Genomic DNA, 27,764 nt, shown 5'->3' with positions numbered 1-27,764 from the left:
TTACACACCTCACAGAGCTTGGACCAATAAATTAAAAACAAAGAGAGAGAGGTGGGGGGAGGGGGGGGGGGAAAGGAGGAGACTGTGTGGTTTGCTTTGCCTTTTTTCCCTTTTTTTGTCTTTGCCTTTTTTCTTTCTTTATTTTCCCTTTCTTTTTCTTTTCTTGGCTTTCCCTTTTTCCTTTTTCTCTTTCCCCTTTTTCCCCCTATTTTCTTTCCTTCCCCCCCTTTATTTTTCCCTTTTTATTTTGTTTTTCCCTTTTTTCTCCTTTCCCCCCCTTTTTCTTTCCCTTTTTTCCCCCTTTCCTTGTCTTTCCCTTCCCCCCCTTTATTTTCCCCCTTTTTATTTTGTCTTTCATTTTTTCCCCTTTATTTCCCCTCCTTTTTTTCCCCTTTTCCTTGTCTTTCCTTTCCCCCCCTTTTTATTTTGTCTTTCCTTTTCCCCCCCTTTTTCCCTCCTTTCCCCCTTTTGGTCTTCCCCTTTTCCCCCCTTTATTTATTCCCCTTTTCCTCTTTTCCCCCTTTTGGTCTTCCCCTTTTCCCCCCTTTATTTATTCCCCTTTTCCTCTTTTCCCCCGTTTGGTCTTCCCCTTTTCCCCCCTTTATTTATTCCCCTTTTCCTCTTTTCCCCCTTTTGGTCTTTCCCTTTTCCCCCTTTATTTATTCCTCTTTTCCTCTTTTCCCCCTTTTGGTCTTTCCCTTTTCCCCCCTTTATTTATTCCCCTTTTTTCCTCCTTTCCCCCTTTTTGTCTTTCCCTTTTCCCCCCTTTATTTATTCCCCTTTTTTCCTCCTTTCCCCCTTTTTGTCTTTCCTTTCCCCTCCCCTTCTTCCCTCCTTTCCCCCCTCCCCTTTTTATTTTGTCTTTCCCTTTTTTCCCCTCCTTTTTCTTTCTTTTCCCCCTTTTTATTTTCTCTTTCCTTTTTTTCTCCCTTTCTTTCTTTCCTTTTTTTTTTTTTTGTCACATAAGAAACAGCAACTCCCCAAGGCAAGGCTTGGCAGGGGGGGAGCCAGCTGGAGGAGGGCAAACAGAAGCCAACATGGACACAAGCTGGTCCCCCCCTAAAAAAAGATGCAAGGACAGCAACTGTGCTCTTCAGCAGGAGGCAGCCTCATACCCTGGCTTCGATGCACTCCAGTTTGACCATTTCATCCAACCTGCAGCCCTCAGCTTGGGCACAGTGGCTCAGAGGGGCACTTGGGCTCTCAGCACCTCTGGCTTTGGGGGTGTGTGGGCAGGCTGCTGCAGTCTGAGGGTGGGGGGAGTCGCACTCGTCCGAGGTAATGTCCGGCACATCGTCCGACTGGCTGTCCGAGCTCTCCAGGTCGCTCCGGATGCTCTCGGGCTGGGCCAAGGTGATGTCCCAGGTTTTGCTGCCAATGCAGTCCTTTTGCTCACAGTTTTGGTGTTGGCACGTCTGCTCCTGCTCACCATCTTCCTCTTCCTCCTCTTCTTCCTCCTCCTCCTCTTCCTCCTCGTTCTCTGCCATCTGGGTGTGGACGTGCAGGGAGTCCTCTGTGCTGCTGCCGCTGGCCAGCTGGTAGTGACTTGGTTTGGCTTCGATGTCCACCTGGATCTCCATGTTATTGCACTCCCTGCAGAAACAAGCACCCCTAGGTGACTGGGTGGAGTTACTGGGTTTGGCTGGGTCAGCACTGGGAGCTGAATCCCTGTGGCAGGAGGATTATCTTTCCCAAACACGAGGGAGATGCTGCGGAGCACCTGGGAAAGGCCAGCACTCGCTGATGGACTCCTTGAGTCCTCCCAACAGCAGCCAGGATCAGCCCCCAGGTTGAGGAGGAATTGAACCAGAATCCCTGTGAGCAGCCTGGAACAGACCTTGAGGGTCCTGGGCTGCAGATCCCCTCCTCAGCCTCTAAACTACACAGGAAAGCTGCTCCCAGCTGTCCTTCTGTGCAAGTAAAAGGATCGATCCACTTGCCAGCTACTGAAGAGCAGGGCTGGTGTGACCACACTCAGCCCACCACCCACAGCAGCACGAGGTTTTCCCAGGACACCCACTACCAACAGCCTTTGCACCAGCACATGTCCTCCTACCTGTCCTGGGGGTTGTAGGAGCTGATGATGGAACCAGCCATGGCTCGAGTGCTGGCGTTGTCGCTGATAGCCCCCAGGCTGACCGAGTCCTTGGGGAAAATCTCCTTCTGGACATCTGCCTGCACTTCCAGCCTGCAGGAAAGAGAAGGATTCCTCAGGAATGCTTTAGGTGGTTCCCCAAGGGGCACCAGCCAAGTGCTGGTTTGTTGTGGGGAAGCAGGCAGGCCCCTCTGCTGGTGCAGCTCCCAAGGGCTGCTCTGAGGTAGTCTCATTTTGGGCTCCCTTTAGGCAAATCCATTCTGTTTCCCATGACAAAGGTGAAGTTGTGCTGCTGTCTGTGACTCACCCTTATGCCTACAAAGAACTGATCTGCACAGCTCCAGCACAGAGCCATCACTGTGTCCTGGCTGCTGCATCAACACGTGGCTCTAATTATCCACCACACTGACTCATGGGCAAGTTCAGAGGAAAACTGTGATGCAACCCTCCTGGCTTGGGAAGCAGTGCCCCTGCTGGCTACAGCCCACAGGAGAAGAGGCAGCAAAGCCTCTAGGCTGGGTTAAGAGGACTGGAAGATCATAGAATGGTTTGGGTTGGAAGGGATCTCCAAAGGTCATCCAGTCCAAACCCCCTGCAGTCAGCAGGGACATCCTCCCCTAGAGCAGGCTGCTCAGAGCCTTGTCCAACCTTGAGTATCTCCAGGGATGGGGCCTCAACTACCTCCCTGGGCAACCTGTTGTGGTGTTCCAGCACCCTCATGGTGCAGAACTTGTTCCTCACATCCAATCTAATCCTCCTCTGCTCTCATTTCAAACTATTTTTCCTCATCCTGTCACTGCAGGCCCTTGGGAACAGTCCCTGTGCAGCCTGCTTGTAGCCCCCTTCAGGTACTGGAAGGCAGCAGCTCTAAGGTCTCCCTGGAGCCTTCTCTTTTCCATGATGAACAACCCCAGCTCCCTCAGCCTGTCCTCATAGCAGAGGTCTCTAAAGGAGGCCATGCAGACATCTCTGTGCTGTTCCAAATTAACTTGAAGCTGCAGAGCTGAGGCTTCAAGGAGCTCAGCAGGGACACAGCCTTATCTTTTGTCCTTGCAAGAGCCAGCCTAGCACTGCCTCCACAAGCAGCCTGGTCTGCTGGGACTGGTTGTGCTACAACAAACCAAGGTGCCAAAACACTAGGCCACGAGTCCCAAGCCAAAGAAAGGTCACTCACAGTCACAGAACTGTAGAATCAGGGAATGGATTCGGTGGGAAAAGGCCTTGAAGATTGAGCTCAACCATTCTCTAACTCTACCAAGGCTGGTGCTAAACCTCTCAGCACCTCATCTGTCTTTTAAACCTCTCCAGGGATGAGCATCCAACCATCTCCCTGAGCAGCCTGCTCCAGTCTTTGAGGACCCTTCCAGTGAAGAAGTTTCTTCTGCTCTCCAACCCAAACCTCTCCTGGTGCAGCCTGAGGCCATTTCCCATTGTCCTAGCGCTGGTTAACAGGGAGAAGGGCTGTCCCAGAGGGCTCCTTGGAAAGAAACCTGCTCAACCAATACAACCCTGGGGAGCTTCAAGCCTTTTTCTTGCTGTGCCCAGCACTTCACTTACCTGCTGTACTTCCCCTTGCCTCCTGAGAGGACTCCCCCACTCAGGGTGCCCCCCGAGAGGGCAGCGAAGCTGGCAGTCTCGCTGTAGTTGCCCTGCATGACACTGAGCCCATCAGTGGGGCTGCCACTGGTGCTCAGCACGCTGGTCAGGCCCTCAATGCTGCTCTCACCGATGCTGGGGTTCTTCAGGGCTCGCCAGGCGTCAGCCACTGCGGGGAAGAGGAGCACAGGAATGGGAATCAGCGAGGGAAGGGTTGGCAGAGCTGGGGTGAGACAGCTGGCAGAATGTGGCTCATGCAGGGCAAGGAGCAGCTGAGATGCTGCTTTGAGAGCTGGTCACCAGCAAAAGACTGAAGGAAATAACTGCTTCTAGCCAAACCCAGGGAGAGATGTCCACAGAATCCCAGCATTCTACATGGTGGGGGTTGGAAGGGGCAGAGGCAGCCACAGCAGCTTGCCCAGGATCACAAAGGCCAGGGAGGGGAGGGTTGGAAGCTCTCCACAGAAGAAGATTCCACAACCTCTCTGGGCAGCCTGCTCCAGGGCTCCAGCATCCTCACCACAAAGAAATGTCTCCTCCTGGGTTCCAGTTTGTGCCCATTGTCCCTAGTCCTGTCCCTGGGCACCAGTGCAAAGAGCCTGGCCCCATTCTCTTCCCCCCTACCCTTGAGGCTTTTGCTGAGCACTGACAAACTCCCCTCTGGGGCTGCTCTTCTCCAGGCTCAACAGGGCCAGGGCTCTCAGCCTTTCCTCCTCACAGAGATGCTCCAGGCCCCTCAGCATCTCTGGAACCCCCACTGGGCTCTCTCCAGTAGCTGTCCCTACCCTTTAGATCCTTATTCAGATTTGGAAGATGTTAAGGCCCTTCACCATCTCATGACAAGAGGCCCTGCCAGGCTCTCACTTCCCCAGGCGCCCCCTTACCTGTGATTGGTCCATCATCTTCATCAAACTCGATCTTCACTCCCTTTCCATTGGCAGTGCTGACTCCACAGCCCCCTCCCCGGCACAGCGAGATGGGCACCACGCCGTAGACGTAAGCCAGCATGATGGGGACTCCAATACCTGGGAGCAGGATGTGCTGAGTTAAGAGGAGCTTAAGGCTGAGCTGTGGTGGGCAGAGAAGACTCTTTTGACAGGCAGTGACTCTTTCAGTGGTGTTTATGCTGCTTGTAAAAGTGCCAGCTCACAGCTTTGCAGACAGAGAGAGGAGGACCCTTTGTCTGCGCCGCTGCTGTGCAGGATGAGGGAGCTCCAAGAGCACAGCCAGCCTCAGCTGAACCCCCAAGCTATCAGCCACCAAACCACCCTGTGAGTAAGAGACAGCTCTGTGTGTCCAGAGTCTCCACTATGGGCTGTGGCACAGGCAGCTGATGCTCCAGACAAGCCCTGTGCTGGCTCCAGGCCAGCTGGAGCACAGGAGGACGTGCAGCCTGGGTGTGAAACACAGGGGTGTGCCCAAGGGAACTCACAGCAGCAACCTGCAGAGTGCCCTTTGCCCACCCTCATCTCCCAGGGCTGGGCCACCCACCTGGCTCAGTGACTGTTGGCCCACCAGAAGGGGAAGGGCCTGTGCCCACTTACCAACACTGACAGCAGCGATGACTGGAGAGGCAATCACGGACAAGGTGACCCCCCCAGTGATGGCCAAGTTCCTCTTGTGCTTCGAGGTTTTCTTTCCCTCATACCTGCTGTGGATCTGAAGGAAGGAGAAGCAGCAGGTGAGGGCAGAGCTTGGCCCTGAGCAAGCACCAGCAGCAGACATTCACAAGCTGCACAAGCCCCTGAAGAGCTTCCTCTTGACCAGAGACCTCCTCACAGGTCAGACCCAGCAGCTGGCTCTGTGTTTAAGCAGCAGCAGCAGCAGCATCTACACCTCACTGCTGAGATCTCACTTCTTCCCTCTCAGCACAGGCACACCACAGCTCAGGGCAGCAGGTCAGCATCAAAACACACAAGTGATGTATGCCAAGCAAAGTGCCCACTGTCCCCCGGGGCCCATCACCACAGGGTGTGTTCAGAAGGCACCAGGCTCCTCCTCAGCTGCTCTTGGCTCCAGGGAAAGGCACAAGAGCAATGCAAAAGGCATTTGAGAGGACTTCAGCCTGAAAAGCTATCAGCCACCACCTTCCCTCTCCCCACACAATGCCCAGAAGATAATCAGCCAAGGTTTGGAAGAGACAACTGCCTCTTGGTTCTGGGAAGAGCTCCACCCTGCCTATCAGCCCCCAAATTTTGGCTCAGATGCCCTGGGGAGAGAGAAAGCCCCAGAAACCCCAGATCCCTCAGCTCCAGCCTTGCCCCCTCCACACTCACCTTCCTCCCAACATACACTGGGATGCCAATGACCATAGCAGGGATGGCAATGCCAGCAATGAGGGAGATGCCCACAGGAGCACCAATCAGTGTGCCCAGCTGCCAGAGGATCTTCTTTTTACGGCTCCATGGCTTTTTGCCCCAGAATGTGCAGCCAGAGGGGCTTCAGGGGAGGGAAAAACCAAACAAAAAGCGCTATGAACATCACATCAGCTTCCTAAGTCTTCCTGAAAACCCCAAGTTCAACTTCAGCATGAACAGACCCCAAAGTTAGGGAGCAGATCACAGAATGGTTTGGGTTGGAAGGGACATCACCAAGGGCAGGGCCACCTTCCACCCCAGCAGGTTGCTCAAGGCCTTCTCCAGACAGACAACACAAAAAGAGGCTCCAACCCCTCCCCTCCTTTTTTGTCTCACCAGCATTAATCTGCTCCTCAGGGTGATTATCACATTACAAGCACTGTGTTTAACATCCAGCATGCTAAGAGCTCCCAAATGCAACTCCCTCAGAAGCTTTGCTGGGTGTGAAGAACATCCTCCTGCTATGACTTGGGGAGAAAGTTCAGCCCTTTGGGTCAGGGAGAAAGAAAATCTGACTGATAGGAGATGAAAGGCTACCCCAGGCAGTCAGCTCCTCCAACCCAGGTGTTCAGGGCCAGGTTGGATGAGGCCTTGAGCAAGAAGGTCTAGTGGAAGGTGAGTGATACCTGGGGACAAGATCCAGCCAGCATGGTCTGGAGAGAGGGAATGGTGCAAGCAGTGCTCACTGTGGGGGTTCAGGAGAGAACTGGGTGCCCAATGCAGCCATGCTCTGGCTCCTTATAATACTTTTGCAGTGCCCCAGGAGGAGCTTGCCCCTTTCCAGCCCTTTCCTGCTGCCTCTTGGTCTCTTCTGCCTAGTCTCAGGTGATAGAATGAGAGGAAATGGCCTGCAATTGTGCCAGGGGAGATGAGGAAAAATTCCTTTGCTGTAAGAGTGGTCCTGGATTGCAACAGGCTGCCCGGGGAGGTGGTGGAGTGCCCATCCCTGGAGGTGTTGAAGAAGCTGTAGATGTGGTGGTCCAGGGTATAGCTGAGTGTTCATGGGAGCTGGGTTATGGTTGGATGATGGCTCAGTGATGACCTTAAAGCTCTTTTCCAACCTTTATTCAGTGACTGAGGGAAGCTGTCCCTGCTCACGGCAGGGAGGCTGGAACTGGACGACCTTCGAGCTCCCTTCCGACCCAAACCATTCTCTGAATCCACAAACCCAGGAAGCAGGCTCAGAGAAGCCTGTGCTACCCCCAGCCAGGCTGTTCCCCTCCTCACCTGAGGTAATGCAGGTCTGAGATCTCCTTCATGCAGAGCCAGCAGAACTCGCAGCCGCAGACGGCGCAGGTCATGTGGTTACAGCTGCCATCGTTCATCTTGATGATGTAGGCACTGCAGCGTGGGCAAGGCTTGATGTCATCAGCTGCAGGGGGGGAAGAAGGGCATTCAGTTGGACCACCTGCTCTGGGTGTGAAGAATCAGGGCTGGGGGGGCTCACTATGGGTTGAAACCCTTCATTTCTATGCAGGCTAATCCCAGCGTGGGGCTGGTTGTGCAAATGCACAGAGTGAGATCACAGAGGGTCACAGGATGGCAGGGGTTGGAAGGGACTCTGGAGATCTTGGACTCCAATCCCCCTGCCAAAGCAGGACCCTGTTGATGAGATGGATTTCAGAATCCCAGACTGGTTTGGGTTGATAGAACAAGGGGCAGTGGATAGAAACTCCAGCACAGGACCTCAGCATGAGGAGGAACTTCACTGTGAGGCTCCCAGAGCCCTGGAGCAGGCTGCCCAGAGAGGCTGTGGAGTCTCCTCTGGAGACTTTCCAGCCCCATCTGGATGCATTCCTGAGTGACTTGTGCTGGATTCTATGGTCCTGCTCTGGCAGGGGGTTGGACTTGATGATCTCCAGAGGTCCCTTTCAATCCCTAACATCCTGGGATCCTTTGGAAGGGACCTTTCAAGGTCATCTAATGTAACCCCCCTACAGTCAGCAGGGAGGTGGTGGCAGCCTCATCCCTGGAAGTATTTAAGGCCAGGCTGGATGTGGCTCTGAGCAACCTGATTTAGTGTGAGGTGTCCCTGCCCATGGCAGGGAGGTTGGAACTGGCTGATCCTTGAGGTCCCTTCCAACCCTGACCATTCTATGATCTGCATCTTGAGGAGGTTCCTCAGAGCCCCAAATGACCTGGTCTGGAATGGTTCCAGGCATCTCCCACCAATCTGGGCAACCTGGGACAGGGTCTCACTACCCTCATGGTGAAAAATTTCCTCCTCCTCTCCAGTCTAGATCTCCCTCTTTCAGTTCAAACCATCACCCCTTGTCCTGTCACAACAGGCCCTGCTCAGAAGTCTGTTTCCATCTGTCTTTAAGTCCTGAAAGGCCACCAGAAGGTCTCCCTGGAGCCTTCTCCAAAGCCATTTGCTTGGGCAGCAGTGGCTGAGTCCCTTTTAACAGTTTATTCTAGCTCTGAAGAGGACTGTGATGGTTTTGGGGTTAAAGCATGACAGGGATGGACTCCAGAACATGCTTAGACACTGGAAACCAGTCATACCTGCCCCATGCCAGCCAAGGCAGCAGCCTAAGAACCAACCATTACTAAATTGCTCCACTGAGGTGATTCATGAGCCAAGAATGACAGAATACTCAGGAGAAACTCCAAGCCTGGCCTTCAAGAGCAGCCAGAAAGGGGCAGGGGATTTTCAGCCATGCCTGGGAACCCAGTGCAGAGGCTTCCCAGGGTGCTGCTGGCACAGCAGGATAAGGGTCCTTCATCTCTTCCTTAACTCAAGTGTCATCTGATCACAGTTATGCAATGGCTGCAGGGTGGTTCAGGGCTTTGCTGGCAGCCTCTGCAACCCTCCACAGTATGAAATCCAGCTGCTGAGACCAAGCTTGCACCTTATTAATCACTATATTGAACCCAGCAAGAACAGGGTGGGGGAAGAACCACCAGCTCCAGAACCTCCCTTTCAGTGGCTAAATGCTAAGCTCTTCCTGGCAGGAATCTCCTTTAAAAGGATGAAAAAAAGGAAGAAACCAACCTCAGAAACTACTCTTTTGGGGTTTTATTTGGCTTGCTGGCTTGTTGTCCATGATCAGGGTCCTTTAACCAGGGCATGCTGAACCTCCACACATAACTTAGCCACCTGGGAACCACCCAGGGATTGTAAGCAAGCACGTTAACATTTCAGCTCCAGACAGAGCAGCAAACCCAGGCTGTTTTGTTTTGGGGAGGGGGTGGGGAGAGCCATGAAATGGCCACAGTGGCCACTTCCAGAGCCAGTGCAGTGGTGTTTCACAAACCCTAACTCAGCAGCCCCAGAAGCTCCTCCCAGGGCAGCACAGGAGCCTCTGGGTCGGCAATTTTTCTGTGCCTGACACTATTAACACCTAGCAGCAGCATGAATGCTACTTGCTTGATTTTCTTCCCTACCACAGCAGGCAAGTTTGAAGCTGCAAGGGTAGAAAGGTTCAAGGCTTAAATCAGCAAGAAGCAAGAACACCCAAGATGAAAAGAAGCAGAAAGCCTGGCCAGGGCAGATGAGCTGCTGCGATCCTGAAGGACTCCAAGCAGGCTGTCACCTCCTGATCTGCTTTGAGTTTTGCAGAAGCCCATCAGGATTTGTTCTGAAGCACAGGAGGAGGGGAAATGACTCTGAGAGTCATGGCCAGTCTCATCCCCTGCTCCTAATGAAGCCCTGACTGGAGGTGTAAAGGGTTTCTGAGAGCAAATCCAATGAGAAATCCAAACCCTCATTATTTATGCTTCATTCCTAGGGCTGAAATGACAAACATCTCATGAACAAGCCCCCAGCTGTGGGGACAGAAAGCTGCATGGCTATCAGGGAAGGAAATAACATCTCCAAAGACAAGGTTAAGTAGAAAGAGGCTGTTTAGATCAGCAAGAAGCAAGGCCTGGCTGCTGGAGCCTCTTCAACATTGATGCCCCCTCCCAGGGCACCAACATCTCCCTGCTTTGATGGTTGACAGTGGAGGGATGGAGTTAAAAACATTCAGGCTGAATAAGCAGATAATGAACTGGTCTGAAACCAGGCTAACAACAATGGAAGGGCTCCAAGAGTAAAGGACAGAATGACCTCCAAGGTGAAAAGAACCAGAAACTGAGAGACCTAAAGACAGCTAAATTCTCTCAGCTTTTGCAGGCAAGGCCTCATTTTGACTTCTTCACATCAAGCAGAGACAGATCCAGACAAAGGCCAATATAAGAGGTGTCCCCTACACAACCTGGGCTAATTGCTTCACAAGCATAACAGCAGCACTGGGTGACCAAAGCCAAACAGAATGTCAGGGGCTGGAAGGGACCTCTGGAGATCACCCAGTCCAGGATCATCCAGTCCAGGTCACACAGGACTGCATCCAGATGGATTCTGAAAACCCAGTCCAAGCCAGGCTCAATGTGAACCTGAGCAGCCTGATCTAGTTGGAGGTGTCCCTGCTGACTGCAGGGGGGTTGGACAAGATGCCCTTGGAGGATCCCTCCCAACCCAATGCAACCTGTGAATCCCCCTGCTGGAGCAGGGGCACCTGCAGCAGCTTGCCCGGGATCACAACAGCCAGGTGGGGTTGGAAGCTCTCCAGAGAAGGAGACTCCACAACCTCTCTGGGCAGCCTGCTCCAGGGCTCCAGCACCCTCACACCAAGCAAGTTTCTCCTCCTGCAGAGGTGGAACCTGCTGCGTCCCAGCCCGCAGCTGCTGCCCCTCGGCCGGGCAGCGCCGAGCGAGGGGCTCCGTACCTGGCCCGGACTCCTGCCCGTAGCTGAGGCCCGAGGTGTGCTTGGTGCGGACGCGCAGGCTCTGCGCCCGCTGCTGCCGCGCCATGTCGCAGGTCTGGTTGGGGTGCCAGATCTGCTTGCAGTGGTAGCAGAACTCGGTCTGGCAGCCCTCCCTCTCGCAGGTCAGCTTGGGGCAGCTGGCGCAGCCGTAGGCGATCACCGCGTAGCTGCGGAAGGAAGGCAAAGAGGCGAGGTTAGCGAGGCCGGGGGCTCAGGGATCCTCTTGGCTCGGCCTGCCCAGGGTGGCACGGGAGGATGCTGCTGCCGGTGGCAGAGCTGTGGCCATCTGCTGGTGGAAGAGCCACGGCCATGAGCTGGCAGGGAGCTCGCAGGCTGCGCTGAGCAACCCGCGCCTTTGCTCCTGGAGCCTGCAGCGATGCTTTGCTCTATTCATTACTCAATCTGAGACTCACAGAGCCATGGAATGGGTTGGGTTGGAAGGGACCTCAAAGACCATCCAGTCCCAACCCTCCTGCCACAGGCAGGGACACCTTCCACCAGCCCAGATTGCTCAAGGTCTCATCCAACCTGGCCCTGAACACCTCTAGGAAGGAGGCATCCACAGCCTCCCTGGGCAACCTGTTCCAGTGTCTCCCCACCCTCACTGACAGCTCTTAAAAAGTGGCTTAAGCCCACCTCTGCCATCTCACTGCTGCTCACTCTCCATGCAGCCACCTGCATGCCAGTCAAATTCCTGCTTGCCCCAGTCCTGTGGCCTGACATGAGCAGTGCTAACTGGGTTATAACTGGGGCCGATTCCTCCTACAGGGACAGCTTGCAGGAGTTTCCTCTCCAGCAACCACTGGCAGCTCAGTTTAGACAGACCAGATCTGTCTCACCCAGGGTGTCCTCCTAACAGCTGGCAGCTCTGAGGGAACTGGGGTTGTTTAACCTGGAGAAAATGAGGCTCAAGGGAGACCTTTTCACTCTCACTACAGATCCCTGAAAGGAGCTACAGCTAGGTGGGGATTGGTCTCTTCTCCCAAGGAGTAAGTGGTAGGATGAGAGGAAACAGCCTCAAGTTGCAGCAGGGGAGGTTTAGGTTGGACATTAACAAAAAGCATTGTCAAGGCCTGGCCCAGGCTGCCCATGGCAGTGGTGGAGTCCCCATCCCTGGAGGGGTTTCAAAGCTGTGGAGATGCAGTGCTGAGATGTGGTTGAGGCCCCATCCCTGGAGACATTCAAGGTCAGACTGGATGTGGCCCTGGGAGCCTGCTCTAGTCGGAGGTGTCCCTGTTGAGTGCAGGGTGGTTGGACAAGATGCCCTTTGAGGGTCCCTTCCAACCCCATGCAATCTCTGCAAGCTGACTTACAGCCACCTCAGATGAGGTTGTTTCCACTGGCAGGGGCTGAACTGAGTGACTCCAGCAGTGCCTTCCAGTTCTGCAACACCAGCACGGCCAAGGGTACTTCTGCTGCTCATCCTCAGTGTTTTTGTTAGTGGTCAGAGAAGAAAACCTCCCAGTTAAGGTTTTATATTTAGAGCTTGAGCAGCTCTGGTTGTATGGCTGCTTCTGAGAGGCAGCAGCGTGAGAACCGCCGAGTGTGTCATACCGGAGTGATTCATACCCCGTGGGAGTCTGAGCAACTTCATCCTGCCAGGGTACAACAGAATGGCCAAAGACACAACAGCCCTGCACCCAGCCCAGGACCCACGACCACAGGGGCTCCTTCTGCACCAACAGCTGCAAGCTCCTGCTTGGGAGGTCAGTTTTGGAGGACAGATGGGGTAGAATCAGAGAGTTGTTTGGGATGGAAAAGGTCTCCAAGATCATCCAGTCCAACCATCAACCCAACACCACCATGGCCATAGGGTTCTTGAACCCCTCCAGGGGTGGTGACTCCACCACCTCCCTGTGCAGCCTGTGCCAGTGCCTGACCACTCCTGCAGCAAGGAAATTTTTCCTCATCTCCAACCTAACCCTTCCTTGACCCAGTTTCAGGCCAGTTCCTCTCCTTCCATCACCTGATACTGGAGAGAAGAGACCAACCCCACCTGACTCCAACCTCCTTTCAGGGAGCTGTAGAGAACCATGAGGTCTCCCCTCAGCCTCCTCTTCTCCAGGCTGAGCACCCCCAGCTCCCTCAGCTGCTCTTCACCAGACCTCTTCTCCAGATCCTTCACCAGCCTGGGGATTTGGGAGGGACAAATTTGCCCACATTGGCTCCTGCACACTTTGTCCAGGGAAGATCCAACTCAGCATCCTCACCCTGCCACCACCACACCACCAAAGACCCAGCAGCTCCATCTGCCCAGATGGATGACCAAGGTGAGCTTGGACTCACTGCTGCATTAAACAGCTGCTTCCAGGCTCAACCCCAGCAGTGAAAAAGGGAAACTTAAGAAGTTCTTCAGTGCAGGGGTTGTGAGACTCTGGAATGGGTTGCCCAGGAAGGCTGTGGATGCCTCCTTCCTGGGGATGTTCAAGGCCAGGTTGGTTGAAGGCCTTGAGCAGCTGAGTCTAGCGGAGAGGTGTCCCTGCCCATGGCAGCAAGGTTGGAGGAGATGATCTAGTCCATGGTCTGGTTGATGGGATAGGGCTGGGTGATAGGTTGAACTGGATGATCTTGGAGGTCTCTTCCAAGCTGGCTGATTCTATGATCTCTAGGGTCCCTTCCACCCCAAACCATTCTGTGATCCTGTGACACTCTTTCCCTGCTCAGTGACAACAGCGAGCATCTCCCCAGCGCCCCAGGACTCCACCGAGCCCCACTTCCAGCCCACCCTTTCAGATGGCCGTCCTCCTGCCACTCTGTGGGTGTCCAGAGCCTCACCAGTTGCCTCCAGCCTCATTCACCAAGCTCAACCTACACAGCTCCTGCTCCTTTCAAGGCTCTGTTCCTCTCCCCGGCGCTTGCGTGCGACAGACGCTGCGCAGCTCCGCCGCCGCCGCGCGTAGCGAGGAGCAGAGCAAAGCACAACACCAAGAAAAGGAAAGGGAAAAATCGCTGCAAACATAGGAACCCATTTGTCTTGTGCCTGATGGCGCATCAATTGACCAGGGTTTCCATGGCAACACGCACTGGGCTGGTGTTGATCCTCCTCCTCCTCCCCAGCAGCTCTTTCATTTACGAAAGACTGCGGTAGGAGCGCGGAAGGCGCAGGATGCTGCGTGCCACACGCCCAGGGGGCTGAGCCACCACAGCCCAGCAGCTCCTTGATGTTGGGCTCTGATGACAGAGGTCATAAGTGAAAGGCATTAAAATGTCCTGCTTTGGGGGGGGGGAAACACAAACAAAAATGGGAATGCTTTCAGGGTGTAGCACCTCCGAAGGCTGCTCTCTGTTAACGCTGGGTGGCTTGGATTTTCTTTTCCTCATTCATTCCACATCTCAGGCAGATGGTTGGAGCACCTATGAGGATAGGGTGAGAGCGCTGGGCTTGATCAGCATGGAGAAGAGAAGGCTCCAGGGGGGACCTTAGAGCTGCCTTCCAATACCTGAAGGGATCCTAGGATGGCTGCAGAGGGACTTTTTCTGAGGGTGTCTAAAGGCAGCACAAGAAGGAATGGTTTGAAGCTGAGGTAGAGCAGGGTCTGACTGGAGCTGAGGAAGAAGTTCTTCAGTAGGAGGGTGGTGAGACTCTGCAATAGGTTGTCCAGAGAGGTTGCAGATACCTCCTCCCTGGGGCTGGTCAAGGCCAGGCTGGATGAGGCTTTGAGCAGCTGAGTCTAGTTGAGAGGTGTCCCTGCTCATGGCAGGGAGGTTGGAATGGATGATCTCTGAGGTCCCTTCCAACCCAAACCATTCTATGACTCTATGACTTTATTAGCATGTGTTTGCACAATAAGAACTGAGTGACCCTTTTAAGACATGGATCTCATAGAATCATAGACTCAATAAGGTAGGAAGAGACCTGAAAGATCATCAAGTCCAACCTGTCACCCAAGACCTCATGACTACTAAACCATGTCCATCACCTGCAGCTACCTCACCCCCTTAAACTCCACCCATAGCCTCATCCAGGGGGACCAGGGCTTTCCCAGCCACACAGACAGGCAGAGCTCCCTGGAGGTGGTGAGGAAACACGTGGGACATGGCACCTCAGGCCATGCTTTAATGGCCATTGTGGTCTTAGGTTGAAGGTTGGACTCGAAGACCTTAGAGCTTGCTTCCAAGCAAAACAATTCTGTGTTTGTATGCTGTCACCCCCTGGGTGGAGGGTGACAGCCAGCACTGAGCACAGCCACCTCCCCAGCCCCATTCAGGCTGCGTACACCAGCACTACTACGAGGGGAAGCCCATTGTAAATAATTCATGGCCTGACTTTACAGAAGCGGGAGCTGGCTGGGAAGAATGGGCAGGGTGATTAATTCCTCACTCTGCCGGAGGGCTGCTTCCAACAGCCTTTGTTCCACTGCTACAAACACACCAGCAGCACCAGTCCACCCGAGCTGCCTGCTCTCCGACAGCCCTGCTCTCACTTCTGGCATCTGACAGAGGATCAGACGATTGTTTGCTTGGGAAAAGACCTCTAAGATCATCGAGTCCAAGGGTTGATCTCACCCACCATGCCCACCTGACCTCACCCTACAAACTGGCTAGACTGGGAGGAGGCTTTTGCTTGCACAAAGTGCTGTGGGACACCGGCCTGCCCAAACCAACGGTGGGATCAGGCTCAGGCTGGGCGGCTGTCAAAGAGGCAACGCCCTCCGGGCCGTGCCGGGGCTGGCTCCTTCCAACCAGACGAGCCTGGGTGACGTAGGTGGCATTGACACCTTATCCTGGGCACAGATAAGGATCACAGCAGCCAAAGAACTGAGATTCAGTCAGCAGGAACCGGATTTTCTCTAGCTGGTTAACAGCAGGGGCATTCCCTCTGGCATTGTATCCTGTGGCCAGTGCAACCTGCTCTACCTCCCTGCCCTACCGAAATATCGAGATCCAGCAGGCAATTTTGCTTCAGAAAGGAACAAAGCTGCTGTTCATTACGGAGGCTGCCATCTAAAGAGACCAGCCCTTCCCCAGAGATGCTCAGAGGTGGGTACCCAGGTTCTCCCATTTGCATAGGAAGGTTATTACATACTCTGATTAAATCTTCACAGCCCTCCCACCACGCTTTCTGCTCTCACTACCAGGTCAGACTTTCCTTTCATGTCCTTGCTACCCAAAAGTGCCATCCAAGCCCAGCTCTAAGCTGAAACTTCACAGCACTTCCCTCGGTTCCCTGAACAAAGCCCTTTTCCAGGCAGCTTTGGCTTGTGCTCAAACAGAAACCCAAAAGAGTTCGTTTGAAGGAAAAGAGAAGAGAAAATGAAAGCAAGACACAGATAACTACCAAGTCATGGAGCTTGGCTGGGCTGACTCTGGCCAGACAGACATTTCCTCACTTAAGGAACGAAGAGTGAGTCAACATCACTCCCCTGTGCCACGCACTCACGTCCTCACTGGGAAGAAGTGAGCCTTTTACAGTTCCTTATCCCACTCCACGGAAGCTGTAGGGTGTCCCCTTGCGCTGTCCCCAGGGCTCACAGTGACACACACGGGCGGGAAACTCCACGCTTCCCATTTGTGCAGAAAGAAAGAAGCCTTCTTTGAAAGTGGGGAAACAATGGATCAGCTAAACCCCCCCTGCGGGTCCTGTCACTCGGACTTGATTTGTCTGTCTTTCCACACTGTCCAAGGTCAAACCCTGGTGCTCCAGTGAGGTAGTTGGGATAGGTGGACGGTCGTTTAGGACATCAGTTGTCCTGAAGAGGCTGCTGACAAGCAGCTAAAAGGAACACCTGCAGTGAGGGCTCTTCACGGGGCTCAGCAGGACCAGGAGTGTCTATCAGCAACACTCCACTGCAGGTGAGCCACCCTTCCCTGCACTGTCCTGGCACCCAGGTGGGGACAGACAGCACCCCAGTAGGATAGTGGATGGGATCTCATCCCCAGAACCTGTTGGGGATGAGGAGAATCCTACTGGGATGGTTGGTCCAGAACCATCCCCACCTGGAATGCCATCTTCAGCTGTCTTGCCAAGGACAAGTGCTCTTCTATTCTAAGTGACACTCCATGGGCACACTGGGTCCCACCTTACCCAGCTGCCCCAGGACTTGCTGGGGATGAGCAGCACCCCGCTAGGTCGGTGCCATCCCAGGATGGATGGATGAGGCATGGCTCTATAGGGACAGCAAGTCCCTCACTTCCTCAGGCTGTCCCAGGATAGAGAGGGCAGCACCCCAGGGGAACGGGGAGTCCCAACCTTCTGAGGATGGAGGGGGCAGCACCCTACGGAGACACAGAGTCATCCCCAAGACCGTCCACAGAGCAGCACCCCAGCGGCACCCCGTGTCCCTCCCGGTACTCACCCGCAGTCGGGGGCCGGGCACCAGCGGCAGTCGGGGTCGGCGGCGAGGCAGCGGCGGAGCATGAACTCCTCGTACTTGGCGACGAGGTGCGGGGAGTCGCGGAGCAGGCGGCGGATGTCAGCGGGGTTGAGGCGTTCGCTGCACTCGGGGCAGCAGATGTTGACGCGGGACTCGGTGATCTCGATGCGGAGGTACTGCCGCAGGCAGGCGCCGCACGACCGGTGCGGGCACGACAGCAACCGCGGGGCGTTCTCGGCCGGCTGCCGCACCAGGCACAGAGGGCATTCCAGCTCCTCTTCGCCGCCAGCCTCCGGGACCACCGGCGCTTCTTCGGGAGGAGGAGGCGGAGGAGGAGGCGGCGGCGGCGGCGGCGGCGGGGCCGGTGGAGCGGCGGGAGGCGGCAGCGGGGCTGCGGGAGGCGGCTCTGCCTTAGCGCGGCGGCGGCCGCCCGCGGCGGAGGCGGCGGCGGCGGAGAAGACGCTCTGGAAGGAGAGGCGGCGGCGGCGACCGGGTTTCGGGCACTTGGCGGCGGCCGAGTGGATGGAGGAGGAACGCGGCGACTCGGAGTCCCGTTCCGAGCCCATGGCTAGCGGGCTGGCGAGCTGGCGAGGCAACGGTTGCCACTCAACGATGTCCAGCCGCGGCGGGGGTCCGGGCGGCAGAGCAGTGCTGTGCGAGGGCCGTTCCGGGAGGCTCCGGGGCTCTGGACGTTACCTCCACTGTGCTGTAATGACAGCGGCCCCGGAGCCGAGTGAGTGCAGCACCGCTCCCGCCCCGCCCGCCCCCTGCGCGCCCGCCCCGCCCCGCCCCGCCCCGCCCCGTCCGTCAGCGGCCGCCGGCGCCGCCATTTTGGTTCCGGGCAGCGCCCCCAGGGCAAGGCCAGAGGCCTGCGGCGTTCACTGAGGCGGTGGCCGGCGCCGGCCCCGTCCGGCAGCAGCAGGGCCCCGAGGGGCTCTGAAGCGTCTCAGCGGTGTGAGGAGGCGCGGCCGTGCTGCAGCCTCGCTCCACAGCCTCGATCCCCCCCTCAGTGCCTCGGATCCCCCTCAGTGCCTCGGATCCCCCTCAGTGCCTCAGCTCCCCCTCCGTGCCTCAGATCCCCCTCCGTGCATCAGATCCCACTCAGTGCCTTGGATCCCCCTCCGTGCATCAGATCCCACTCAGTGCCTTGGATCCCCCTCAGTGCCTCGGATCCCCCTCAGCTTTCTGCCCTCAGCACTGCCAGAGGCTTCACCCAGTGCTAGGCCTGGCGCTTTCTGGTGGGTTGTGATGGGCGCTGGTGCTCCCCTGGGGTGGATGGATGCAGCCCTGCTCCACAGCCTGGCTCCCCTCAGTGCCTCCGATCCCCCTCAGTGCCTTGGATCCCCCTCAGTGCATCAGATCCCCTGAGCATCCTGCCCTCAGCATCCTGCCCTCAGCATCCTGCCCTCAGCAACCTGCCCTCAGCAACCTGCCCTCAGCCCTGCCAGAGGCTTCACCCAGTCCCATGCCTGGCACTACTGGTGAGTTGTGAAAGACCCTGGTGCTCTCCTGGGGAGGGTGGATGGCTCTTGCCTGGGGCAGTCTGGTTTTTAATGAGTCTCTTGTTGAAGAAGGGGGTCTGTAACCACGGGAAGCCCCTCTAAATTCACTCATCCCTGTCTTGTCCCTGCCTCTCCTTGGCAGTATCTGCGAGGAGCTGTGTGATTTACTCACCCCTGCTGCAGGCTTTAGCCTCTTTTACACCCAGGCACTGAAACTATAACCCACATTCTTGCTGCAGTCATGCAGAAATTTGAAAGCCTGCATTTCCTTCCCGGGATCCCCCATGCCCACAGGGGTCTGCCAGCCTCATCTCCCCTTCAGAGGCAGATAAGCAAAGGGGAAGGACGCTGCTGCTTATTATGCAGGGGAGGCGAAGCAGAAAGATCTGCCGGCTCTGTGAAGCGCATGTTAAATCAGCACAGAAGGGGCTGCTTTCCCTGAAGACTCTCAGCTCCCGACTGGACAGACTGTAGCTATTCATGTGACAAGTGTGGCTTCATCACTGTCTCCCAGCTATCACCATTCCTGAAATCATTCCTCTCAGCAAAATCCATTAGCATAGTTATTAGCAGGCTCCTTCCTGGCTGCTGAGGGCCCCGTTGGGTGCCTCTGGGATGGAGAACAAGGTTTAGCAAAGCAAACCCAGGCTGACAGTCGGAAGCACCTGGGTTTCACTGCCTGACTTGCTGTAGGCAAAGCCCCCGTGCCTGTCTGTGCAGCTGAGATAATGATGACGCTTCCCCCTTTGATGGACTGCTGAATGAAGGTACAGAGGGAGTAAATCACCTGCATAAGAGCACACAGATGAAGCTTCCTCCTCTCCTAACACCCTTCAGCTCTCCTGTTACCTTCATTAATTCTGTGTCTGCTTGCCCCCTCCCTGCTTGGTGCCTGCTGCACCCAAGTCCTTCCCTAGAGCTTATGTTCCTCAGATATTTGTCAGCTCTCTCTCACCTCTGCTGTGCTCCATGATACACACGGCTTTGGCCCAGCTGGAAGTTTGGGATCATGTTTAGAACTGGCCTCAGAACGTTAAGTTCCTTCCTGGGACAAAGAACCCTGTCATTAGCAAGCTAATTTAGCAAGGGAGCCAAATAGTTCTGCTCCAGGAGAGGCAGGGATGATACCAGGGTGTCTGTGGGCAGTTTGAGTCGCTGAGCTCTGGTCCCTAGCAGGTCATGGGCAGGTGGGAAGATGCTTAGCATTCCTCTGCCACTTTGTGGTGTGAGTGGAAAGATCCTCTCCCTGTTTCACTGGAGGGAATGGAAGCCCAGAGAAGGAAAGGAAAGATGTTGTGCTGGTGTAAAGCAAGATGAGACTGAAACAAGCTGCTCCAGTCTGTGATGAGGCAGGTATGTGGCGTCTTCAAATGGCTGTCACTCCCCATCTGTGGCAGAGGACCATCTTGGGCTGATGACTTCACTCAAAAAAACCACACTCCTGACTGAAACAGAGAAACCTGAACAGGACTTGTGTGTGGGATGGATCCCCCAGACAAGCTCTCTGACAGCTCAGCCCTGCGTCCTCTGCAGCGCAAGAGCACAGACTGTAACTAATTGTGGGAAGGTTTCAGCTCCAAAGCTAATGTGAGACAGGCCTGAATTACCAGTAGTGCCGACACAAACAGAGAGGCAGAGAGCAAAACCATCTGGAGTCCCTGGGAAAGGCATCAGCTCACAACCTGCTGACGGGGCAGAAATGACTCTTCATTCCCTTAGATGAGGAATCGTCACACAAACAGGGCTGGAGGAGGCCAGAGGAAGTCTGAGGGGGCTCACAATGACTGCAGAGCCATCCTCAGAGCCATCTTCCCTGCTCCTGAGCTGTGCAGTCTTGGCAGTAGGGCAACAAAGCTGGTGAAGGGTCTGGAGATGAGTGAGAAGGGCAACAAAGCTGGTGAAGGGTCTGGAGATGAGTGAGAAGGGCAACAAAGCTGGTGAAGGGTCTAGAGAACAAGTCAGCAGGGCAACAAAGCTGGTGAAGGGTCTGGAGATGAGTGAGAAGGGCAACAAAGCTGGTGAAGGGTCTGGAGATGAGTGAGAAGGGAACAAAGCTGGTGAAGGGTCTGGAGATGAGTGAGAAGGGCAACAAAGCTGGTGAAGGGTCTGGAGATGAGTGAGAAGGGCAACAAAGCTGGTGAAGGGTCTGGAGAACAAGTCAGCAGGGCAACAAAGCTGGTGAAGGGTCTGGAGAAGGAGTCAGCAGGGCAACAAAGCTGGTGAAGGGTCTGGAGATGAGTGAGAAGGGCAACAAAGCTGGTGAAGGGTCTGGAGAACAAGTCAGCAGGGCAACAAAGCTGGTGAAGGGTCTGGAGAACAAGTCAGCAGGGCAACAAAGCTGGTGAAGGGTCTGCAGAAGAAGTCTTGTGAGGAATGGCTGAGCGAACTGGGGTTGTTTAGTCTGGAGAAGAGGAGGCTGAAAGGAGACCTCCTTGCTCTCTACAACTCCCTGAAAGGGGGTTAGAGAGAGGTGGGGGTTGGTCTCTTCTCCCTGGTATCAGGTGATAGAATGAGAGGAAAGAGCCTCCAATTGTGCCAGGGGAAGTTCAGGTTGGATATTAGGAAAATTTTCTTTCCTGCAAGGGTGGCCAGGGACTGGCAGAGGCTGCCCAGGGAGGTGGTGGAGTCCCAGTGCCTGGAGGTGTTCAAGAAGCCTGTGGCCATGGCACTTTTGGATGTGGTTTAATGACCATGGTGGGTTTGGGTTGTTGAGTGGACTCCATGATCTTAGAAGGCTTTGTCAAGCAAAACAATTCCATGATTCTATATTTGAGGGACTTCAGTGCTGTGATGGAGCTTAGAAACACAGGCTTCTAACTGTCCTGCCCCCACTGTGGTCCAGACATACCAGCTACTTGAAAACAAGTTCTCCATGGCCGAGGTGTTGCTCTGTGGTGAGTTTCCACAGCCCCTGCCAGGAGCAGAGGCTCCTGCTCAGCATGTTCAGTTTGAATCCAGTAGTTTGTTTTGATTCAAACTGGGGGAAAAAAATATCCCAGCAAACCAGTCAGGACCTGGAGCTGGGAAGGAGAGGGCAGGGAAGGGAGCTGCCAGGGAGGGCAGGAAATAGGTTTCTTGGAAAGTCATTGGTTGGGGAATGAGATTAACTCAGCCCCTCCCTAGGGCTGCAGGGAAACTGTCACCAGTCTGACCGTTTATCTGAGGGGATATTTGAAAAGATAAACAATAGAGAACAGCAGGAGGGGGGAAAAAACAGCTAGGAAAGGGAGGGGAATTCAAACGCTTCAGTGAGCTGCTCCACAAATCCCAGCTCCCAGAGGCAAGTTTGCTTCTGCTTACGCTGGCAGAAAGCTGCAAGGCTGCTGACTTCCAACCCCACCGCTTAAATGGAAGCAGGATTTGGCAGAGGCAACTTTGCAAGCTGCCTGAAAGTGCTGCCTCCCAGCAAGGCTTCCAGCGGTGGTGTGGGGCATGGCACCAGCTGGAGCCGACCCACGCTGCCCAGCGCTGTCCCCAGCCTGGACCGAGCGGCTGAGGAGGTTGGGCTGGGCTGAACCTGCCTTTGGGAGGCACAAGGACACTTTCCAGAGAAACACCCCAGCCACCCACACCCCAAAATCCCCCTGCACAGCAGAGTGACAGCCTGCAAGGAGGAAGAGCCTCTGGTGATGTAACAAAAACTCCCCTCGGTAATTCAGAGAGTGAAAGCAGAGGCTGACTGCCGGGAAAGGGATTGCGAAACTCAGTGCTCAGACTGGGAGCATTTGCATGGAGGGACCGGGGCGTGCTGTGGCCAGGGATATTGCTGTGGTGGGGTGCTGCCAGGCCTGGTGGTTTTGGCTTGCAGCTGATAAAATAGAAACTCTGGGTCCTAGCATGTCCTCTTTGCCCTTCCCTGCCCTTTCCTGGTTACCCAGCTAGCACAAATATGGTAAAAACTGCCCACTGCCCTCCAGGATGCAGGAGGATGTTGAAAGAGCTATTTCAGGACACACACAGATTCGATTTGCCTGAAAGCTCCAGGTTATTCTGGCACCAAGGTGTGAACCCCTCCCTGGAACAGGCTGTTTTCTCCAGAAGTACACAGGTTTCTTGGGGATTTCTCCCTCTTTACCCAGGCAGGGCTGGGCCAGTGGTTGCTCATGGGTCACAGGAGGCATTGCAGAGCAGATGGAGTTTGGAGCAGCTCATGCTGCTGCTTTCTGAAATAGCCACAGCCACCATGAAATGGGGGAAGGAGGGGAACAGCTTTCCACCAGGGATTGTTCCTTGTTGCAGGGCAGGGGCACTCTGCAATGACTCAGCTCTGGTCTTGCTGGGCAGGTTGAGACCTTTGGTCCTGCTCTTGTGGGACAGCCAGGGCTGTTAAAGGGACCCAGATGCACCAGGATTCACCAGTGCCAAAATGCAATGATAGCTTCAAGGGTCTGTGACCTGAGGGGCAGGGGCACAGCCAAATACAGGCTGACAACCTGAGAGGTTGCTGTAGACACAGCATCCAGATGAAGGTGAGAAGGATAGACAGACCCAAGCAGCACAAAACCTCCCAGAGATGCAGTGTGAGCATCTCTGCTTCCTGCACTCCCAGCTTCCTGCCTTGCAAAGTCATGGCCAGGAGCATGCAGACCTCCCTTAATTCCTCCTCTAGCAGCTCCAGCTCCCCTGTGCAGAGCTGGGATGGCATTTTGGTCTGTCAGAGATTCAGTGAAGCTTAGCCCTGAGAGCTTTGAGCTCTGTGGGTGAGAGACGCTTTGCATTCAGGAGGCAGCAGCTGTGTAGCCAAGAGCTGAAGCTCATTGGGGTCATTTTCTGCCAGGGCCTTGGGGAAGCCCTGGTTTGTAATGACATGCACTCTGATCACTTCTCAGATGGAGATGTCATTAAGGGCTGGTTATGTCTCTCCAGGGAGGACAGCAGTGGCTGGGGAGGGCTCTCCCCAGTGTGCAGCTCTGCACACGCTTTCTGGCCTGATCTGGTTAGTTCATGTGCTGTTTGCTTCTCCTGCTCCCTCTGAGATGTGCTCAGGGAAGGAAGGGATGACTCTGCTTGACTCCCTTTTCCTCTGCTGGACTTAACAAGGATTGACATTCTCTTAAATGAAGAGCAAAAGGCAGGAGAAGGGAGCCCTGGGATCAGGAATGCAAAGCTTTGCCAGGCTTGTTCTGGTTGACTCTGTGGCTGCATCGCCACCTCCCCATCCCACTCTGCTCCCTCCTAACACCCACAAGGCACAGCACAGCCATCTTCCACTCCCTGCTGTGGCTTTCCGAGGAAGATGCTGGCATGTGAAATCCTGGGAGAGAGTTCCCACATGGAGCTCTCTGAAAGCATCCTCTGAAGACAGAGGAATGCTCTGCTCCCCCCCCTTGAGATCCCGAACGTGCCTGTGGATGGAAGTGGGGGAGCAGGGAATCATCTTGTAAGCCTGGGAGCTGCCTACACACACGGCAAATCTTGTCAGCAGCTGAAGGAAAGGGGTGGGAGGTGGGGAGATTGTGAGGGGGGAGAACTTGGAGGCTTGTGTGTGCCCATGGAGCTCCCCATCCTGTCTCCCCCAGGGCTCAGCCAGCCAGGAGGGCCACAGCCTTGGCCTGGCTGCTGCCACGCTCGCAGTGCAAGGAGGCGCAGAGAGATCTGCCACGGACTTCAGCGGTGACGTAAAGGTAGGGAGAGTTAAGCAACTACTTAGAATAGCAACCTGCCAGGCTTTGCCCCTCCACAAAAGCAGCATTTCCTTTTGTAATAAAAGCACAGGCTGTTCTGGTTTCTTTCTCCACCTGCTGTCCTCTGCAGCTTCGGGGAGAGGAGTTACCAACGATCCCCACTCTCAATTCACTCTTCCTGGTGACCTGCCAGCCTTAATGCCAGGGGATTTGTAACTGAGAAGGTTTAGAGCAGTAGGGTGCTGCCATCAGGGAAAGTGCTGGGCTGAGCCTTTACAATGTGAGGAAGCAGCCAGGGCTCCCTCCTCACCTGAGCTGTTAAACAGACAATTGTGTGTTTGGTGTTGGCATAGACACAGGCAAATTAGTCACTGGAGAAAACCCCAGTGTCTGTGACAGCTGCTTGTGGCTAGAAGAAAGTTGAGGGGACAAACACCTCTGACAGCAATGGGCAGGAGAGCCAGGTGCCATCAGCAAGAGGCATGGAGATGGCATGACAGGGCAGGAACTGGCTCTGGAGCCTCTCCTCTCTCCTCATTCCCCTGATGGCAGTGGGTTTCTGGGGTGCTCAGCATCTTGCAGGCTGTGAGCAAACCTGGCCAGCAAGGAACAAGGCGAAATCTTCAAGAGATCTATTTGTGGAGGACTGAGGGAGGTTTGTTCTGCCCTCCAGAAAGCAGACACAGAGAAGCTAGGAGAGCACTGGCACAGGGTTTGATTTCTGCAAGGAGAACAGAGTGATGCACTGGCCTGGTTTCCAGGAAAGGAGAACAGTGTGTCACAGAGAAGGCATTGAAAAGACCTGAGGCTTCTGCCTCAGCTTTGTGTCTCACTCTGGCAGACACGTGGGTGCTTGGGAGTTCAAAAGGCTGAACTGGAGCTGCCCTGCAGCTGGCACAGCTCTTGTTGGTGTGTAGACCACAGCCAGTGTCCCTGTCCCTGCTGGAGATCCCTGCATGGCTCAGCATCCTTCTCCCTCCAGCGCTGCCCTTTGTAGTGGGGGTGTGGAAGCTGGAAGGCTCAGTATGAGAAACTGGCTGTAGTGGCCAGACCTCCAAAGAGACACTGGCAGCACTTCAGCAGCCCCTCAAAACCTCCCAGCACCTCTGCCATCCTTTCCAGCTGCTGCATCCTACAAGCACAGGTGGGGCTGGGCACACCACACGTTTCCTCCTCCCAACCCACCCATTTCCTATTTTCTGCAGCCATGACAAGCAGTGAGTTAATCCTGCAGGCCATAAACTAAGCTGCATTAGCAGACACCATCTGTCCTCTTTCATTTGCTGATGCACGACCTATTTTGCTGGGTAGTGGAGCAGGCAGTCTGGGGGCTTGCATGTTGCAGTGTCCCTGTTGCCAGGGTCTAATCCGTGGCTCACAGTGACCTGCTGGTGGGAGAAGGCTCCAGTGAACAGAGCACCAGAGGGACCTGCTGTCATGGGCAGGTGGTGACCTGTCCCTAAGGCTGCTTGGCCTCCAGGAACAAGAGCACAGCTATCCTCAGCAGAGCCTCTCCTTACCTGGAGCCCCTCCAGCAATGGCCATGGGGTGCTCCCTGTGAAACCTTCTCAGAGCCACCACCCAGGCTTCATAGCTCTGCACTGGGGCTGAGGACAGGAGAAGTGGGATAAGACAAGTTAAAGGGCCTGCTTTCATCTTGGCAGGGCAAGAGACTCATCCACACTCCCTCACTTGCCAGGAGGTTACTGCCATGGTGGGGAGAAACCTGAGACATTCACCCTGTGTCTGCTCCACACAGATGTGGTGATTCTTTCTCTGACTTTGCCTCTGTCTTGGAGGCAAAGTCTCCAGAGCACCACCTCAGCACCTCCAGGAGTGCCAGACACAGAGCTCACTCTCACATCAACGTGGGCTTCACGGAACAGGGCTGTGGTGCGCCCAGAACGTCAGCTGCGCCGCTCTGGCCTGGGGTAGTTCTGTGCTTGACCGAAACTGAGCAGTGTCAATCACATCAGGAGAGGGAAAGACAGGAAGAGAATTCTTTCTTTATCTGTCTGAGGGGATCTGGCCATGTCTTGAGGCAGTCTGGTGACCCTTGACTGGGTACAGAAGTACAGACGTTATTGAAGCTCATAAAACCATCAGGATATTTCCAAACCAGTTATATTTGACTTAACCAACTCTTAAAGCAATTCCAAAGGTCAGCACCTCTAGAAGCTGCATTTCCTCCTCAATTCACCAACTTTTTCACTCGGGGCTGGTGACAGAAAATTTCCCTGAGCTCTGAAACAAAACCCATTAGGGGTCGGGGAGGGAACTGGGTGCAGGGAGCTTGGTGCTAGCACACTCATCACTTACTCAGAACCAGGGCAGTTGCTGCTCATTGCCTGGGCTCCTAAAACCAGCTGGGGAGTTTTCAGTTTCCTGCCTTAGCTCACAACAAAAGTGGAATAGGTTTCCTGCACTGACCTTGGCATTAGCCAGCAAACTTCTTTCTGAATGAGCTCAGTTGCACCATTTGGGCTTTCCGGGGAAGTCTCGACCTGCCGGGTAGGATCCACCCCCTCCTGTGCCGTCGGTGCTCTGGGAGTGGCCGGGGCTGGCTGCTGCGAGGCCAGCGCAAGAATGCCGCTGTGGAGTCATTTCCCTTTCCTGCTAGTTCTGCTCTTTTCTCTTAGCAGCTGCCTCGAGCTCTGAACCCTGAGGTTTCCTACCCTGCAGCTGCAGTCTGGGGTAACTCCTGCACAGTCTCTCGCTGACTGCAGAGGTGCTTGACCCCTCCACCAAGACTGGGACACCCACAGCTGCCAGTATCACTGAGCCCAGCTGCCTCCTTCCTGTCTTCACTAAGCTCTGCCCAGTCTTCCCTTGTCCATGCTGTGGACACTTTGCATCAGATGTGACAAGAACTCACGTCCCTCTTGTGAGGAGTCATGATGTCCCTCAGGCTCTGCTGTGAGACCTCCACCTGCTCTGCAGGGAGAGGGGATGGTGCCTGCCTGCTGTCAGGATCTGTGCTAGGAACAAGGTTTACTTGCTTGGGGTATAACCCCCACAGCAGGACTGGGCCCAGTGTTTCTTCTTTTCCCCTTTGTGCTTTGGGAAGAGAGTTGACTCAAAAATTGGACTGATCTGAGGCCAAGGAACAAACATGTCCCCCCCTGCTTCACAGGCCACTGGCCTCTCCTGTGTGCTGTGTGAGGAAGAGGAGCAGGGAAGAGGAGTGCTTTGCCAAGACTAGAATGTACCCAGATCTGTGACTACTGCTGGGAGGTGGGAAGAGGAAGAAACAGCCCCATGTGGTCAGCCCTGGAAAGGGCAGTTCCTGCTGAGAACGGCCTGGGGAACGTTCCCATTTTCATAACCAGCAACAGCTGTCAGCAGGGGGAAGAAGAGTGATCTGGAGCCTGCCAGCAGCACCTCCTGCTGCAGCCAGGATGGGAGAGCAGCAGAGTGCTCCCAGCACAGCCCTTTGGCCCCACAGCAAGGAAAACCTCTGTCATTTTCCAGAGGGCTGAGCCAGCACTAAGCAGGTGGGAAAGGGATGAGTGTCTCACTTTGAAAATC

General features: G+C 55.0%; 1 protein-coding gene across 1 annotated transcript; it reads right to left on the bottom strand.

The window, feature by feature from the left end:
- Positions 1-846: 846 nt before the first annotated feature.
- Positions 847-17,802, bottom strand: RNF19B (ring finger protein 19B). Its single transcript, XM_068159212.1, has 9 exons — positions 17,093-17,802; positions 10,758-10,963; positions 7,276-7,420; positions 5,968-6,130; positions 5,236-5,350; positions 4,576-4,716; positions 3,653-3,860; positions 2,057-2,188; positions 847-1,593 (listed from the first exon to the last, which is right to left on the bottom strand). The coding sequence occupies exons 1-9, from the start codon at positions 17,674-17,676 to the stop codon at positions 1,110-1,112; spliced, it is 2,178 nt and encodes a 725-aa protein (XP_068015313.1). The 5' UTR covers positions 17,677-17,802; the 3' UTR covers positions 847-1,109.
- Positions 17,803-27,764: the final 9,962 nt, after the last annotated feature.

Source organism: Melanerpes formicivorus, unplaced genomic scaffold (assembly GCF_026170545.1).
Source record: "Melanerpes formicivorus ecotype bairdi unplaced genomic scaffold, bMelFor1.0.p_v2 SCAF_45, whole genome shotgun sequence".
NCBI lineage: Eukaryota > Metazoa > Chordata > Aves > Piciformes > Picidae > Melanerpes > Melanerpes formicivorus.
The sequence above is the reverse complement of the archived record's forward strand: the minus strand, read 5'-3'. Positions and strand labels throughout refer to the sequence as shown.